Below are 14,869 nucleotides of genomic sequence, written 5' to 3'. Positions count from 1 at the left end.
GGTTTCTGATTGGCAGTCAATCATTTGGATGATGGTGTAATTCACAGAGAATCTCATGAGCTTGGGTATCTTGGGTAGGGGGAATCTATGGACCATCTGAGTGGAATTTTCTAGCCAACAGTTGGATATTTAAAGCTGAATCTCAGGCCAGGTATCTAGTCTAGAGATCAAGATTTATGACGGTTAGCATGTAGCTGCATGTGGAAATCATGGGGAATTGATGAAGTTGCCCAGGGGAACGTGCAGCAAAGCTGAAGACTGCCTGGCAACCATCTTGAGGAGCATCATTTATAAGACAGGCAGAGAAAGAACAGTCCGCAAAGTAGTCTGACATGGCCAAAGAGGTAGGAAAGAAGCCGGGCAGTGTGAGTTCAGGAAGCCAGTGGGTGGGAGGGTTTCTAAAAGTGGAGAATATGAGCGGTCTCAAATGTTAACTTGGGGTTAAGATAAGAACGGAAAAGTTCCTGTTGATTTGGCTAAAATGCTATTGGTGACCTTAGTGTGAGCAGTGTTACTAGGGTTCTTTCAAGTGCTTAGCAAGAGCTACTCTCCATGCTATGTAAGATCTATAGAGCATAGGATAAAATAAAGAAAACTTCTCAATATAGTTTTCAAAGCTGGTATGAAATAAAAATCATTAGTTGGACAGAGCCATGCACACAATCCTAGTTATTAATATGGACACAAAAATTCCTGACAACAATAACAATAACTGATACCTGCGTGCTCACCAAGTGCCAGGCACTGTTCTTAGTAACTTGATTTAATCCTTGTGCCAGTTGTGTTAAGGAAATGTTAATCTGGTATTAATGGTTGAATCTGGTATTAATGGTTATATCTGAATTTAGATATTTACCAAGAAAATGATGCATTACTTCCATGAATTAATGTTTAATTTTGAAATATTAGAAAATATAAAATATAGGCCAGGCGTGGTAGCTCATGTCTGTAATCCCAGTGCTTTGGGAGGCCAAGATGGGTGGATCACTTGAGGTCAGGAGTTCGTGACCAGCCTGGCCAATATGGTGAAACCTCATCTCTACTAAAAATACAAAAATTAGCCAGGCATGGTGGTGCGTGCCTGTAATTCCAGCTACCAGGGAGGCTGAGACAGGAGAATCGCTTGAACCTGGGAGGCAGAGGTTGCAGTGAGCCGAGATCATGCCATTGCACTCCGGCCTGGGTGACAGAGCAAGACTTCGTCTCAAAAAAAATAAATAAATAAAAAATAAAAAATATATATAATATATAAAAATTATATATATAATATATAAATAAAATATATAATATATAAATAATATATATTATATATAAATTATATATAAAAATTATATATAATAGATATTTTTATATTTTTATATATAATCCTATATATATTATATATATAAATAAAAAATCTGGCCAAAAGAGAAAATTCATGTGACTGTGATTTATCTAAAACTCCAAGAAGTCCTGATAACACTTATTGAACCCTTATTGAACCATGATAAATAATATCTATCTCAAATAGCCAACACCATATTTGGTGGTATAATATGTCATTCCTATTCAGAGAAAAACAAGAATATCCAACTTTATCGTCATTTTGGGGCATTGTCTGGGAAGTTTTAGCCACTACAAGAATAGGATTAAGAGAACTAAATGGGATTAATGCATCTATCAAAAGGAGACAAAATGATCACTGTAAGTAGATGATACGAATGTACAGGCCTAAGTAATAGAAAAAATAGTGATATTTGTCAGGGGTTTTGGCTACAAAATAAGAGTTACTTTCGGTTAAGATTTTTTTTTTTTTTTTTTTTTTGAGACGGAGTCTTGCTCTGTCACCCAGGCTGGAGTGCAGTGGCGTGATCTTGGCTCACTGAAAGCTCCACCTCCCGGGTTCACGCCATTCTCCTGCCTCAGCCTCCCGAATACCTGGGACTACAGGCACCCACCACCACGCCCGGCTAATTTTTTGTATTTTTAGTAGAGATGGGGTTTCACCGTGTTAGCCAGGATGGTCTCGATCTCCTGACCTCGTGATCTGCCCGCCTCGGCCTCCCAAAGTGCTGGGATTACAGGCATGAGCCACTGCACCTGGCCTGGTTAAGATCTTTTATAGGCCAGGTGCAGTGGCTCACGTCTGTAATCCCAGCACTTTAGGAGGCCAAGGCAGACGATTGCTTGAGCCTAGGAGTTCGAGACCAGCCTCGGCAACAGGGTGAAACCCTGTCTCAAAAGAAAACAAAAAAAGACATTTTATATGCCAAGCACCATGCTGGGGACATTATAGAAATAGTTTTGATTTTGACAGCCAACCCATAAAATGGATTTTAAACAGCTCACATACATTGTGGAGCTGGAATTCAGACCCTAGATCTACTCAACTCTAAAGCTGATTGTCTACATCTCTATGCCATAGACTTCCCGCACAGATGTATAAAACACAGAATGTTTCTAGACTCTAATAAAACTCATGGACAATATGATTAATGAATAGCCATATTCACTGTAAAAGCAAAAAGTGAAATACATACCAAGAAATTAAAATGATAAACAAAAAATTTAGCACTTACATGATGAGCAGCACAGTTTACTGAGGGATCTAAAGAAGAAGGTGGAGTGTTGCTATTGCAAAGCCATTCATTTTCTCTCTAGCTGTAGGTTTAATGCAACTGAAATATTTTTTTGAAATTCTGGAAAGAATAAATGGATAAGAATAATTGAGAAGGCCGGGTGCAATGGCTCACACCTGTAATCCCAGCACTTTGTGAGGCTGAGGCGGGCGGATCACGAGGTCAGGAGTTCGGGACCAGCCTGATCAACATGGTGAAACCCTGCCTCTACTAAAAATGCAAAAAAAAATTTAGCCAGGCATGGTGGTGCGTGCCTGTAGTCCCAGCTACTCAAGAGGCTGAAGCAGGAGAATCGCTTGAACCCGGGAGGTGGAGGTTGCTGTGAGCCGAGATAGCACCACTGCACTCCAGCCTGGGTGACAGAGTGAGACTTTGCCTCAAAAAAAAAAAAAAAAAAAAAACAGAATAGTTGAGAAAATGTAGTTTTAAAAGATTGTGTATTTGTGGAAGGACACTTACCCTATCAAATATTAAATATGTATTAGAACCACAATAGTGTGACTTTTACCCAGAATAGATCAATAAAACAGAATATATGTATAGAAACCATTCAATAAATTGTGAAATGCAGTGAAGTTGTGGCAAAGGTAAATTCTTAATGTTACATGACAAAGTAAAATCCAAATAAGTTAAATAATAAATAATGTAAACATTCATATATGTATACATATGTGTGTACATATACATTTGTGTGTGTGTGTGCGTTTGTGTGTATCTACCAGTTCTTGGAGTAGAGGTGGTTTTTCTATACATAAAATACTTAAGGTCAAATTGGGATGTGATATTGCAACATGATACCACAGTATTAAAAATCTCAACATATAAAGTATTTTTACAAGTGAAAGAAGAGTGCAGAAAGTATTAACATGCAGTTTATAAAAGAAGAAATTAACATCAGCAAATATAAGAAAAAATTCTTCAACCTCACTGGTGAGTAAAAAAATGTAAGTTAAAATGAGCACACGCATTGCTGGAGGGAGAATAAACTCATACATTCTCCTGAGGAGTGATTTGGCCGTATGTCTGAAAGGCCTGAAATATAAATCATAATTTTTGGTCCAGTAATTCTAATTCTTGGAATTTTCCAATTGAAATAATTAAAGTTATGCACAAAGGATAATTATTGCTCTGATATTTATAATAGTGAGAAATTAGGATCACATTAATTGCCCAATATTAGGAAGCCATTTAAATAAATTATAGGACATGTCATAGAAAAATATGCAGGGATTTAAAATAATGTTATAAAAGAATAGTTAATGATCTCGGGGAAGTTTATGATATATTGTTAAGTGGATGAAAAGTAGGTTATGTAACAGTGTGAACAGTATGTCTCTGACTAATTTTAAGTATGTGTATAGGTTTCAATCTGGAAAGATATAAGCAAAAAATGTTAATCCAGCTCATGTCTTAAGTGGGTTTATGGTAATTTTTTACTTCTATATTTCATGTTCTTAATAGTTTTTTACAAAAGGCATTGTTATGATAGAATAATAGCAAATATGTATAAAAAATAAGATTAAAGAGGAAATAGACATTACTGTGTTTATTGCTGCATAACAGCAATGCAGGTGATTATTTCATTCTTTGTATCTTTTTCTTTAATCATGCATTAATTTTAAAAGCATGACATTTAAACAAGAAACTTTTAAAAAATAAATGAAAGGGAAGAAGGAGAAAGAATAAAACTATCATGCGGAAAACTCTTTAGAATAGTGGAAATGCTAAAGTATGCCATTCATTAATTCACTCATTCACTCACTCGTTTTATAATTACTGACACTAAGTGCCTACTATGTGCCAGGCCCTGTCTTAATGGGAACATAGTGGTGAAATAAAATTTGTAGTGTTCGTGGGATGGGGCACTGATAGTTACCAGATGTGGGTGTAATTAAATATAATTGAAAATTGTGGAAGCAGATTATGCATAAAGTGGGTTTTATGAGAATAAGCTCATAGAAGGTTTATATATGTATAAATGTACATAAGAGACTGGTTAAGAAAAATATTTAGAGGAGTATTTTGAAGCTATTTAGAAGAATAGACAGTACAGTCCTACTTAGGAAAGAGACAAGAGAAAGGAAAATAATATAAAAGGAGTTTATTATCTTCATAAGAAATTGAGATATGGTTGCTTGTGTAGTTTTTTATTGGATAGCAGAGAAGTTTATGTATACTTAAAGCAGAAATGATAATTGTAATCTGAAATTTCGAAATGTTATTTTAATAGAAAATTATAAAAGTACTATAAATTCCAAATTTACATGTGAATTAACCAATGTCGATAGCAAAAACCCTAACTGATTACATCCATTATGCATACAGAACCTTCTTATTACCTTTGGAAGAATTAATTAGAAGGTTTGCTTTATGGCCAGGATACAAACTCAAAGAGAGGACTTTTCTCTTTCAGCATTAAATGAACCCACCATAGACTATGGCTTCCAGAGACTGCAGAAGGTCATCCCTAGGCATCCTGGAGATCCTGAGAGATTAGCTAAGGTAATGTGCCTTGGAAATTGACATGTGAAGCCATTTGTGTAGAATTTCAGGAAACTTAGACAAATGCAGGCATTTACATCCCATTAAAATTAATTAGGCCTTGAAATTTGGTAAGCTTTAGATACAAGATGCACATAAAATATCTGCTATGAAATATATTACGGTCATATTTATTAATCTTTGAGGAAATATGAACATTTGAGCCGATAAAACAGATACACAACAGGAGTATTCAGTTTAAAAAACATGGCCAACTTTATGAAAATAAGTATCTGCATAATTGATTAAAAGTATAAGCTTCCACTCCTTTGTATTTAAATGTTTCTATTTAACCATAATTGCAGGGACCCATTAATCCACAATCAGTATTAATCATTGAGGGCCTACTATGTACGTAGGTATCTAATGAGGAGAAAAATGCTTCTGTATAAAATTTCTATGAGATACATCACTTTCAAGTGAACTTCCTTATGAAAATTACTTTATGAATTTGGCCCATGTTGTTAGCTTTATTTAAAAAGTACATCAATTTATTAGTTGTCATTTAGCTGATGAGAAACTATTAAATTTTCACATTTATATTTGCACTTTAAGCACACAAATTATAAAATGCCATGTTCTCTTTTCCATACTGTGAATAAAATTTATGCACCACAGTTGCTTCTACATCACACCTTTATTTTCCTCCTGGAAAAATCCCTAGCCCTACCATTAAATTAGATGATATCTGGAAAGTAGGTTAATAGCAATTTAAAAGGCTGTAAAAAACAGGAGGTGGAAAAGGCAAAATGAGAGGAAAGGGATTCATGATTACTAATTCTCTGTGGTTAAAGTATACAGGGGGAAATATTATTGAAATAATTCATCTTTATTAGAATAAAATTTTGCAGAAGGCATTGCCAAGATAATTTCAGTACTCTGGACAACTCCTTGGCAAGCAGCTAAACTCAAATCCATCAATCATTTTAAGAATATTTGGTTAATTAGAGAACCAGATTTTTAAAACAGAATGGGCTGCAAGTAGCATTTAATAGAACTTCCATGACATTAATAATTTTAATCAACTCCACTCTCAATTGGGTTGTTTTTTGTTTTGGTAACACAATCATTTATAGAGCCATTTTATAGAGGTGAATTTCAGATAGATATGTATTTATAGAGAGATTTATATGTACAATTGTATTCTACCTGTCAAACCAAATATAGGACCTCTTGGCTAATTACTTACATTTTGGGAGGGATGTGTGGATTTCTCATTTTTGCCTATAATTTTCTTTTGTTTGCCATTTTGGATTTTGCCTTTGACAATATCCCACCCTCACTTATTTTCCAGGAGATGCTGTTGAAAAGAGCTGCAGATCTAGTGGAAGCTCTTTATGGCACACCACACAATAACCAGGTGAGATACTCACATCCTACCCTTTATTGAGTTTTGCACTTTATGCTGGATAGAATGCTCACATTAACCTGTTGTTTTGCAGGACATCATTTTGAAGCGAGCCGCAGACATTGCTGAAGCCCTCTACAGCGTCCCCAGGAATCCCAGCCAGCTTCCAGCCCTCTCCAGCTCCCCAGCACACAGTGGCATGATGGGAATCAATTCCTATGGCAGCCAGCTTGGGGTCAGCATCTCAGAGTCAACACAAGGAAATAATCAAGGTACCACATTTCTTAGAGTCAAAATCCAAATATGTCAAATTTAAAAAGTTCTGCTGGAGTGGACGGAGTCAGAGGTTGAGTCATAATGGTCCAACAGAGTGTGTCCACAGATAGGCAATACAATCATAGATTGCATGTGAAATATCAAGATTATAGATGGTACATTATTAGAGTTTGAGCTTCTTAGATACCAGGTAGAATGTCTGGAAATATTGAAGGAGAAGATTTAGTATTACTACCAGGTGTGGTGACTCACACCTGTAATCCCTGCACTTTGGGAGGCTGAGGCAGGTAGATTGCTTGAGCCCTGGAGTTTAAGACCAGCCTGGGCAACATAGTGAAAACCCCCATCTCTATAAAAAAATAGCCAGGTGTGGTGGGCAGATGTAGTCCCAGCTACTTGGGAGGCTGAGGTGGGAGGACCACATGAGCCTGGGAAGTCGAGGCTGCAGTGAGCAGTGGGGTGCGCTGCCAATGAGCCAAGGCTGCATGTGCAGTGTGACAGTGCACTCCAGCCTGGGCAACAGCGAGACCCTGTCTCAAAAAAAAAAAAATAAAAAGATTGGGTATTATCAATTTAAAAGGGTTTGGGCTTATAGAAAATAGGTTTACAGGTATTAATTGAAAAGAAATTTATGCTTCTGTTATTGTGATTATCAGATTGAATACTGGAAAGAAGCAGATTATTGCCATTATCATTTATGATACCCAAATTTCTCTTCCTGGTAGCCAAGAGTGAATGGCTTGGTTTTATTTGGTAACTTCTATTTTCTATTATCTCGTATATATATAACAACAAACAAATATAAAGACAACTGTGCTTTTACATGTGAAGCAGGCCATGTAAAGATCTTTGCATTGAGATTGATTATTGAAGTGCTAAGTCAAAATCTGTCACGAATCATTTTTAACAGGAGTAAATTTTCCTAATGAGGTCCTTAACATTGGGATAGTTTTTTTTTTCTAATTTTATTTATTGGAAGAGAATTCTTCTTTTTTTTTTTTTGCCCAGGGAGAGTTCTTACAAAAGGGTAGGTGAGCCGGGTGTGGTGGCTCACGCTTGTAATCCCAGCACTTTAGGAGGCTGAGGTGGGCAGATTGCTTGAGCTCAGGAGTTTGAGACCAGCCTGGGCAGCATGGTGAAACCCTGTGTCTACAAAAAATACAAAAATCAGCCAGGTGTGGTAGTGCTCACCTGTAGTCCCTGATATTTGGAAGGCTGAGGTGGGAGGATAGATTGAGTCCAGGAGGTTGAAGCTGCAGTGAGCCATGACTGTGCCACTGCACTCCAGCCAGGGCAACAGAGTGAGATCCTGTCTCAAAAAAAAGAAAAAAAGACTAGACAGGACATATTATTATTTTTGTTTTTGTAGACATGAGGCCCATGGACCAAATACCAAATTGTTTTTCATTTGGTGACAAATTTGGGTTGTTTCCTAAATAGTTTTAGAGACAGTAATCCAAAGTGGTTTATTCCAGGACATATGATACGACGTTTCTGAGCTGTGGTTTCTCACTCCTTCCCCCGTCCCAGGCATAGACTGGGTCCCCCACACTCACTGCTGATGCCCCAAAGTCCTAGGTCAGAGAATAGCACATTTTAGGGGAACTCATCAACACTTTTTGAATGAAATTGATCCCCACTTGCACCTAGGGCGTGGCAACAACTTGGAACTAACGTTTCTAAAACTGTGTTCCATAGAATACAAGTGGTCCCAGAGAGGTTAAGATACCTTTCCCTTCCAGGCCCCACCAAAAGATGCTATGGCATGTTAAATTTGGCAAACACTAGGCTAGCAAAGTTAAACCAGTTTATTTATTCCCTAGGCCTTCTGTATACGAATCGTCAAGAAATGGCTACAGTACATAACATCTGCCCAGCCTAACTTAACCACAGAATGCTTTCTCAGTGACACCAATCATATCTCACTGGACTCCAGTGTCATATGAAGTATGATTTGGGAGAGGGAACTCCACACTGCTATTAGCCATTCGCTCCTTGGTGTGAGCTGGAGGTGCTGAGTGCAGGTTTGAATGGAGTATCAAGGGCATGGCCTTGCACAGATGGGGAGGAGGGAGGAAGGTATAAAAGGCTGAAGATGGGCCGGGCGCACTGGCTCACACCTGTAATCCCAGCACTTTGGGAGGCTGAGGCGGGTGGATCATGAGGTCAGGAGTTCAAGAGCAGCTTGGCCAACATGGTGAAACCCCGTCTCTACTAAAAACACAAAAATTAGCCAGGCGCGATGGCAGGGTGCCTGTAATCCCAGTTACTCAGGAGGCTGAGGCAGGAGAATCACGTGAACCCGGGCAGCGGAGGTTGCAGTGAGCCGAGATCACGCCACTGTACTCCAGCCTGGGCAACAGAGTAAGACTCTATCTCAAAAAAAAAAAAAAAAAAAAAAAAAAAAAAGGCTAAAGATGGACTGCACACTTCCCACAACTGCCCAGGGCAGCTGGTGGCATTCTATAGTCTGGGGCCAATGAGGACCTGTGCTAGCCACATGTGGCCTGACCATGCACGCCTGTTGATTTACCTGGGCTTTTTCTTTGTTGCCAAGGGTACATCCGCAACACAAGCAGCATCTCTCCGCGGGGATACTCTTCCAGCTCCACGCCTCAACAGTCTAATTACAGTACCTCCAGCAACAGTATGAATGGCTACAGCAATGTCCCTATGGCCAACCTGGGTGTTCCAGGATCACCAGGATTTCTAAATGGCTCACCCACTGGCTCTCCTTATGGAAGTAAGTGACCTCTCCATCCCTTGGCTCTCCATGCTTTTTTGTCTCTGGGTTTTACTATTGGGCCTTTTGGGAGAAAGTTGCATTTGTAAATCTTCCTAAGTCATCAGGGAGCAGCCTAGTTTCCTGATTAAGCGTCCTTCCTGCCTTTCCTTCTTTTCCCTTAGCTGGACTTTGGCTCACGTGGTTACTCAAGGCCTTTGGGAGAAAGAAAAGGATTGAAACAATTCCCTTTTTATAGAGAAAGAGCATGTGTGGCCTGTGTAAGTGGGAGCAAGGAATTAAGATTCCATTTCTGTTAACAATATGTGCACTCTTAGGCACTTTCAGATGTAATATTTTATTTAATCTGCATAAGAACTTTTCGATGAGAACTTTATCTTCATGTTATAGACAAGGAAGTTTGGCTTTGCTGCAGTTTTCTGACTTAATCAAGATCACATAGCTAGAACAGAGCAGGGTAATAATTTAGGCATAGTCCTGATGACTTTGAGTTATTTTGTATATCACACCATGCTTCTTTTTGACTTTGCAACCTGGTTTTCCCCACCCTTCAGTACCTCCAGAGAGGTGGAAGTTGACTGTGTGCAATCATGTGATATATTGAGACAGAACCTCTTCATCTTAATCTGTGGTCTAGCAGCAAAGTCCGTGCTCTGGGAAGTTGTGAAAACCCCATTTGGGTTGCTTTGGGAGGTATGCTGGGAAGTTACACAATGCTCCCAGGAGCCTGAGAGAGTGCAGTTTTCAAACCTACGTAGGGAATACTTTAGGCCAGGGGACAAGCTGACATGGAGACGCTAAAGTGATTGAGTAGAGTGTTCTTGAAATGCTGGGTCTTGTTGCAATTCTCTGCACCTTGCCCTCTTTTTACCCAGTGTGGTTCCCTTGTGCCAAGAGCAAGGACACGTCAAGGGCAGCACAAAGCCACGTCCACCATAGCTTCGGAATTGACATGTCACAGAAGCTGCCTTTCACAGTCTTTGGACTTTTGGTTCCCGGGGAGACACACCTATGAGCTATTTCTGGATTATCAGTTCGATGCATATACTCTACACTACACGGTGAGATAAAGACATACCACCAAGCAGCGAAGGGTAGTAGAGGTCAGTTCTTCTAGTACAACAAAAATCTTACTGCAAAGACATGAGTTCTATGTTGTGTCTTGTCAGGTGGCGGCCCAATTTAATTAGAAAACAGTTAGTCTAGAGAAATAAATGATTGCTTGATTTGTTTCTACCTCATAGCAGGTAGAAACAAATTCCCCCAAATTTTTGGAAATTCTTGTTCCAAAAAGTGTTTGGGGGAATTATTGCAGTCAAATAGGTAGTATGAAGGTATAAAACAGCATCTAACAAGAAACTGAGCTAAAAGAAACAAATATGGTTCAGGAAATTAGAAAATGCCAGGGCCAGCACGAATACCATTTGTTCTATTCAAGGGAGTCGTTTACTTCGTTCTGAGTTTACAAGAGGCTAAAGCAAAGAGAGAAACACTACTTGTTATCAGATTTTCTGTCCACACATTTTTTAAAGCAGCTCAGAAGAAAGGTGGCTATTTCTGTTATTGAGATGTTGGAGAGGTCTTTCCCATGCTTCCTCCTGGAGAAGGTATCTGGTGTGGTAAAGAGACCACATCTTTAACAACCCCTACAAATGATGCAGTGGCAAGAGATCCATTGTGTAAACGATGTTATCACATAACAGTGACAACAATAAGATAAATTAACAATTACATTCCACTTTACAGCTTAAAAAGCATGTTGACATCTAGAGTCCCGTCAGAACCTCACAACAACCTTGTGACATGGATACAATCATTTTTATTATTATCCCTTGTAAGAGATGAAGAGTTATTAAATGACTTGAAAGTTCATAGCCAATAAGTAGTAAAAAGGGGACTAGAATACATCATCACACTCAGAATACCTTGTTTTAAAATTAATAATATAAGAAATATTTAATGTATTTACAGTGTAATATTAGGCTAAACCATATGAAATTCCCTCTATCTGACCATTTTGATCTACAAATGTGGCAATTTCATATCACTCAATCATAATCTATGTAGGTATGAATGAGGTTGAATCATAATAGTTGTTTTTGTACATAAAAATGATCAATTTTATAATACCATATGTAGTGTTGTAGTGAAGAGGATGGAGAAGAAAGGAGAGGAAAAAAAGATGAATGAAAATGCTCAGTTAGGTGTTAATTGCTTAATATTTCTTCCTAAATAATTCATTTGGTAGAGAGAAATACTTCCCACTCCCACCAGTGACGACTTCCTTCTACTGTTCTTTCATGATCACCCAAACCCACTGCCACAAGAAAACTAATTACACCCCAAATCTTCAAATTACCCATTAAAATGAGATGGTAGACACAGAATAGGAAAAAGAGAAAGGCAACCTACCCAACTGGGAGAGAGAGAGAGAGAGAGACTGGAGAAGACCTCCTCCCTGTACCTATTGAATCCGATGTGGTGGTTTGTACCTTCACTTTTGGAGGGAGGATCTGAACGAGTTGCAGGCTAGGAATGAAATTCCAAACAGTGCATTCATTACAATCAAATTCCCCTACTCCAAAAATACTGAATACCCAGTGGAGTTCATTACAATAGCACCTGACCTGTATTTCTAGCCAGCCAAGTCTTTACTTCTCTGGGAAATACAAAAAAAGAAAAGCCCGGGGGAAAATATTTTGTCAACTCAGTTGCTTGTGTCTGAAAACACAATTCTATGATTTTTTAAAAATGCATCTGATGTAGCTGGACCATGCCATGGAGCAAATACTTGCCAGAGACACTAAGAAAGAAATAGAGCCAAGTTTCTTGGTCAAGTTTGACTTGCATGACAGCCATCGTAGAGTATCAGAAACCTGCATCTTTACTGTTTTTGCTCTCGCACTACTTCAAAAGTGGCCAAACAGATGTTTTTTCAATTTTACATACAAACTTCACTTCCTGGCAGTAGCAGTGTGCCAAGTTCCAGCTCAGTGCAAGTTTTTATGGCTGAATTCTAAACCCCTGACAATAGGGGGTTATAATGAAATGCTGACAGACCCCTTAGCTCCAAAAAATGCAATGGCTCGATGCAAAGGAGGATATGTGCCCGGTGAGTTCCAGCTGAGACTGTGCAAGCCAATCAATCCTCCTACAAAGAAAAGTGGTTTTTCCTTAACTCCCCATGTTCACAGAGATTTCTGGGCCAGACGTACTTTTCTTTACTTTGGCTCCTATCCATAGAGAGATAGATGTCCAGAGAAATTCTTGATTGGAAGTACATGCAATCAACTTTCCTAAAATGGTTCTCTCTGCAGTCCCAAAAGATTGTCTATTTAACAAGCCTGTAACACCCATAGGGACCACTTCTTCCAAAGCAGAATAGCCACCAAGCCTATGCAGAGTTTGGGACAGAATCCATACAGGCAGGAAGCCAACGTGTCCTCATAGATTCCTACATTATGTTCAGAGCCTTAGACCATGTTCCGGGGTTCAATTGTTTTATAGTTTCAAAAATAAATATTAAGACATTCTCTATTGTAAAATATTAAATGATTATTACAGAGAATGTAGAACGTATACAAATAATTTTTAAAAGAAACCATACTCCCACCATAAGAACAACCTCTTTGAATTCTGATATATTTCTACTTCTTCAGAAAAGAAAAAAAAAGCCTGTTAAAATAGTAGTATTCTCATTACAGACAACTTGAAAAGCACGTATAGGTAAAAAGGAGGAAAGAAAAATGGCACACTCTGTGTCTATGCAGAGGTAACCATTGTTAATTTTTAAAGGACAGCCTTTCAGTCATGGATAGATACATTTTGAAAATTGCAGTGCCTGCTCTGATGCACAACTAATGAGATTCTGCCATAAGATCAATGAAAGAGTGGGTGAAAGGAAAGCAGTAAAATTACCAAAGTCACAGATATGAAGCTGGGCTGCATAAAATCCTTCAATGATGCAGACCCAGGTAGTAAGAATGGGGAACAGATATGAGGAGTGGTGTTTGCTTTTAAAAGTTGACTACAATCATCAAGTGTTTCCCAGGAATGTGAGGATTTAGTCGTCTCTTGCTTTTTTATTTTTGGAGGTGGGGGTTTGTATTAGAGTAACAGACAACTTTGTTTATAGGCAGTACAGCCTTAAACGAAAGAGGAAAGTTAAAATTATTTTTAAACGCTATTATGTCTATTGCTAAGGATTGTATTATTTATTTCTTCCCAAAGAAATCGAGATTTTCCATTTTTAAAATGTAATAGCCTTTACTGGTTTCTCCTACTATGTATTAAAAGTAATACAAGTTTGTTGTATAAAATTTTGAAGATACGGACAAGTGAAAGCAATACATTTAAGGATATTCATAATTCCATCAGCCAGAGATACTATTGCTAAAATTTTGGGTGTATATCACGTCCTTCTAGACTTTTGCTATTTATATTTTTAAAAATTAAAGGGGGCTTAGTATGTGTTATGTAATCTGTTTTTTTCATCTGAAGAGGTGTATATTTCCATGTGATTAAATTTTCTACAACATTAGTTTTAATATTGGCATAGTATTCTATTGTATAGGCTAAATATAATGTACCCTACTGTGGGACACTTATTTTCCAATTTTTCATTATTATAAAAATGCCCTTGAACCTATTATTTTTGGCACAGCCATGACTATCTCCTTGGGATTAATTTCTAGAGATTAAATTAGTGGGTCAAAGGATGCGCACATTTTAAAATACTTTGATATATATTGCCAAAGACCCTCCAGAGAGGTTAATTTTTCCCTTAGAAAAGAAAGAATATTATGTTTCCCCGCCCTGTTAATTTTTTCTTTTTCTATTTAGTGAGTGGAAAATAAGATCTTGTTACCGTTTTAATCAGCATTTTATTACGAATCAGTTTGAGTGTTTCTATATGGATCTCTCTTGGTCGTTTTTATTCCTGATTTTCTTTTTTTGTGTCCTTCGCTTATTGTTCTCTTGGGGCGTTTTTCTTTTTCCAATTAACTTATGAAAACTTATGAGCTATTGAGGATATGAACATATCTAAATAAGGATTGCAAATATTTTTCTTAATCTGTCATTTGCCTTTTTGTGTTTGTTGCAGAAGTTTTTCATTATGCGGCAAATCTATCTTGTGAACTTCGAACCATCCTAACAGCTCTACTAGCACTTTTACAATTTTGCTTTTAAAAATAACTCTTTAATCTACTTAGATTTATTTTGGTGTTTAGTAGGAGAAAGTACTCTAAACTTGGTCTTCAAATGGTTAGTGTATTTTTCCATGCATTTATTTTCCTACTAATATGAAATGTCACCTTTATTAAGTATTAATTCCCATCTATA

General features: G+C 37.8%; 1 protein-coding gene across 5 annotated transcripts in view; it reads left to right on the top strand.

Annotated features, from left to right (window-relative positions):
• The window catches only part of EBF2 (EBF transcription factor 2), a 204,081-nt gene that overhangs the window by 177,929 nt on the left and 11,283 nt on the right, over window positions 1-14,869 (top strand). For 4 of the 5 annotated variants that reach the window (XM_003272886.4, XM_012508356.2, XM_003272888.4 and 1 more), the window contains 4 exons: window positions 5,032-5,120; window positions 6,454-6,519; window positions 6,602-6,779; window positions 9,341-9,526. In XM_003272886.4, the coding sequence (XP_003272934.1) occupies window positions 5,032-5,120; window positions 6,454-6,519; window positions 6,602-6,779; window positions 9,341-9,526 (519 nt within the window). The remainder of the gene's footprint in view (window positions 1-5,031; window positions 5,121-6,453; window positions 6,520-6,601; window positions 6,780-9,340; window positions 9,527-14,869) is intronic. The other variant, XM_030816445.1, reaches the window with a different exon arrangement.

Source organism: Nomascus leucogenys, chromosome 8, assembly GCF_006542625.1.
Source record: "Nomascus leucogenys isolate Asia chromosome 8, Asia_NLE_v1, whole genome shotgun sequence".
Classification (NCBI taxonomy): Eukaryota; Metazoa; Chordata; class Mammalia; order Primates; family Hylobatidae; genus Nomascus; species Nomascus leucogenys.
This window is presented reverse-complemented; position numbering and strand designations above follow the sequence as displayed.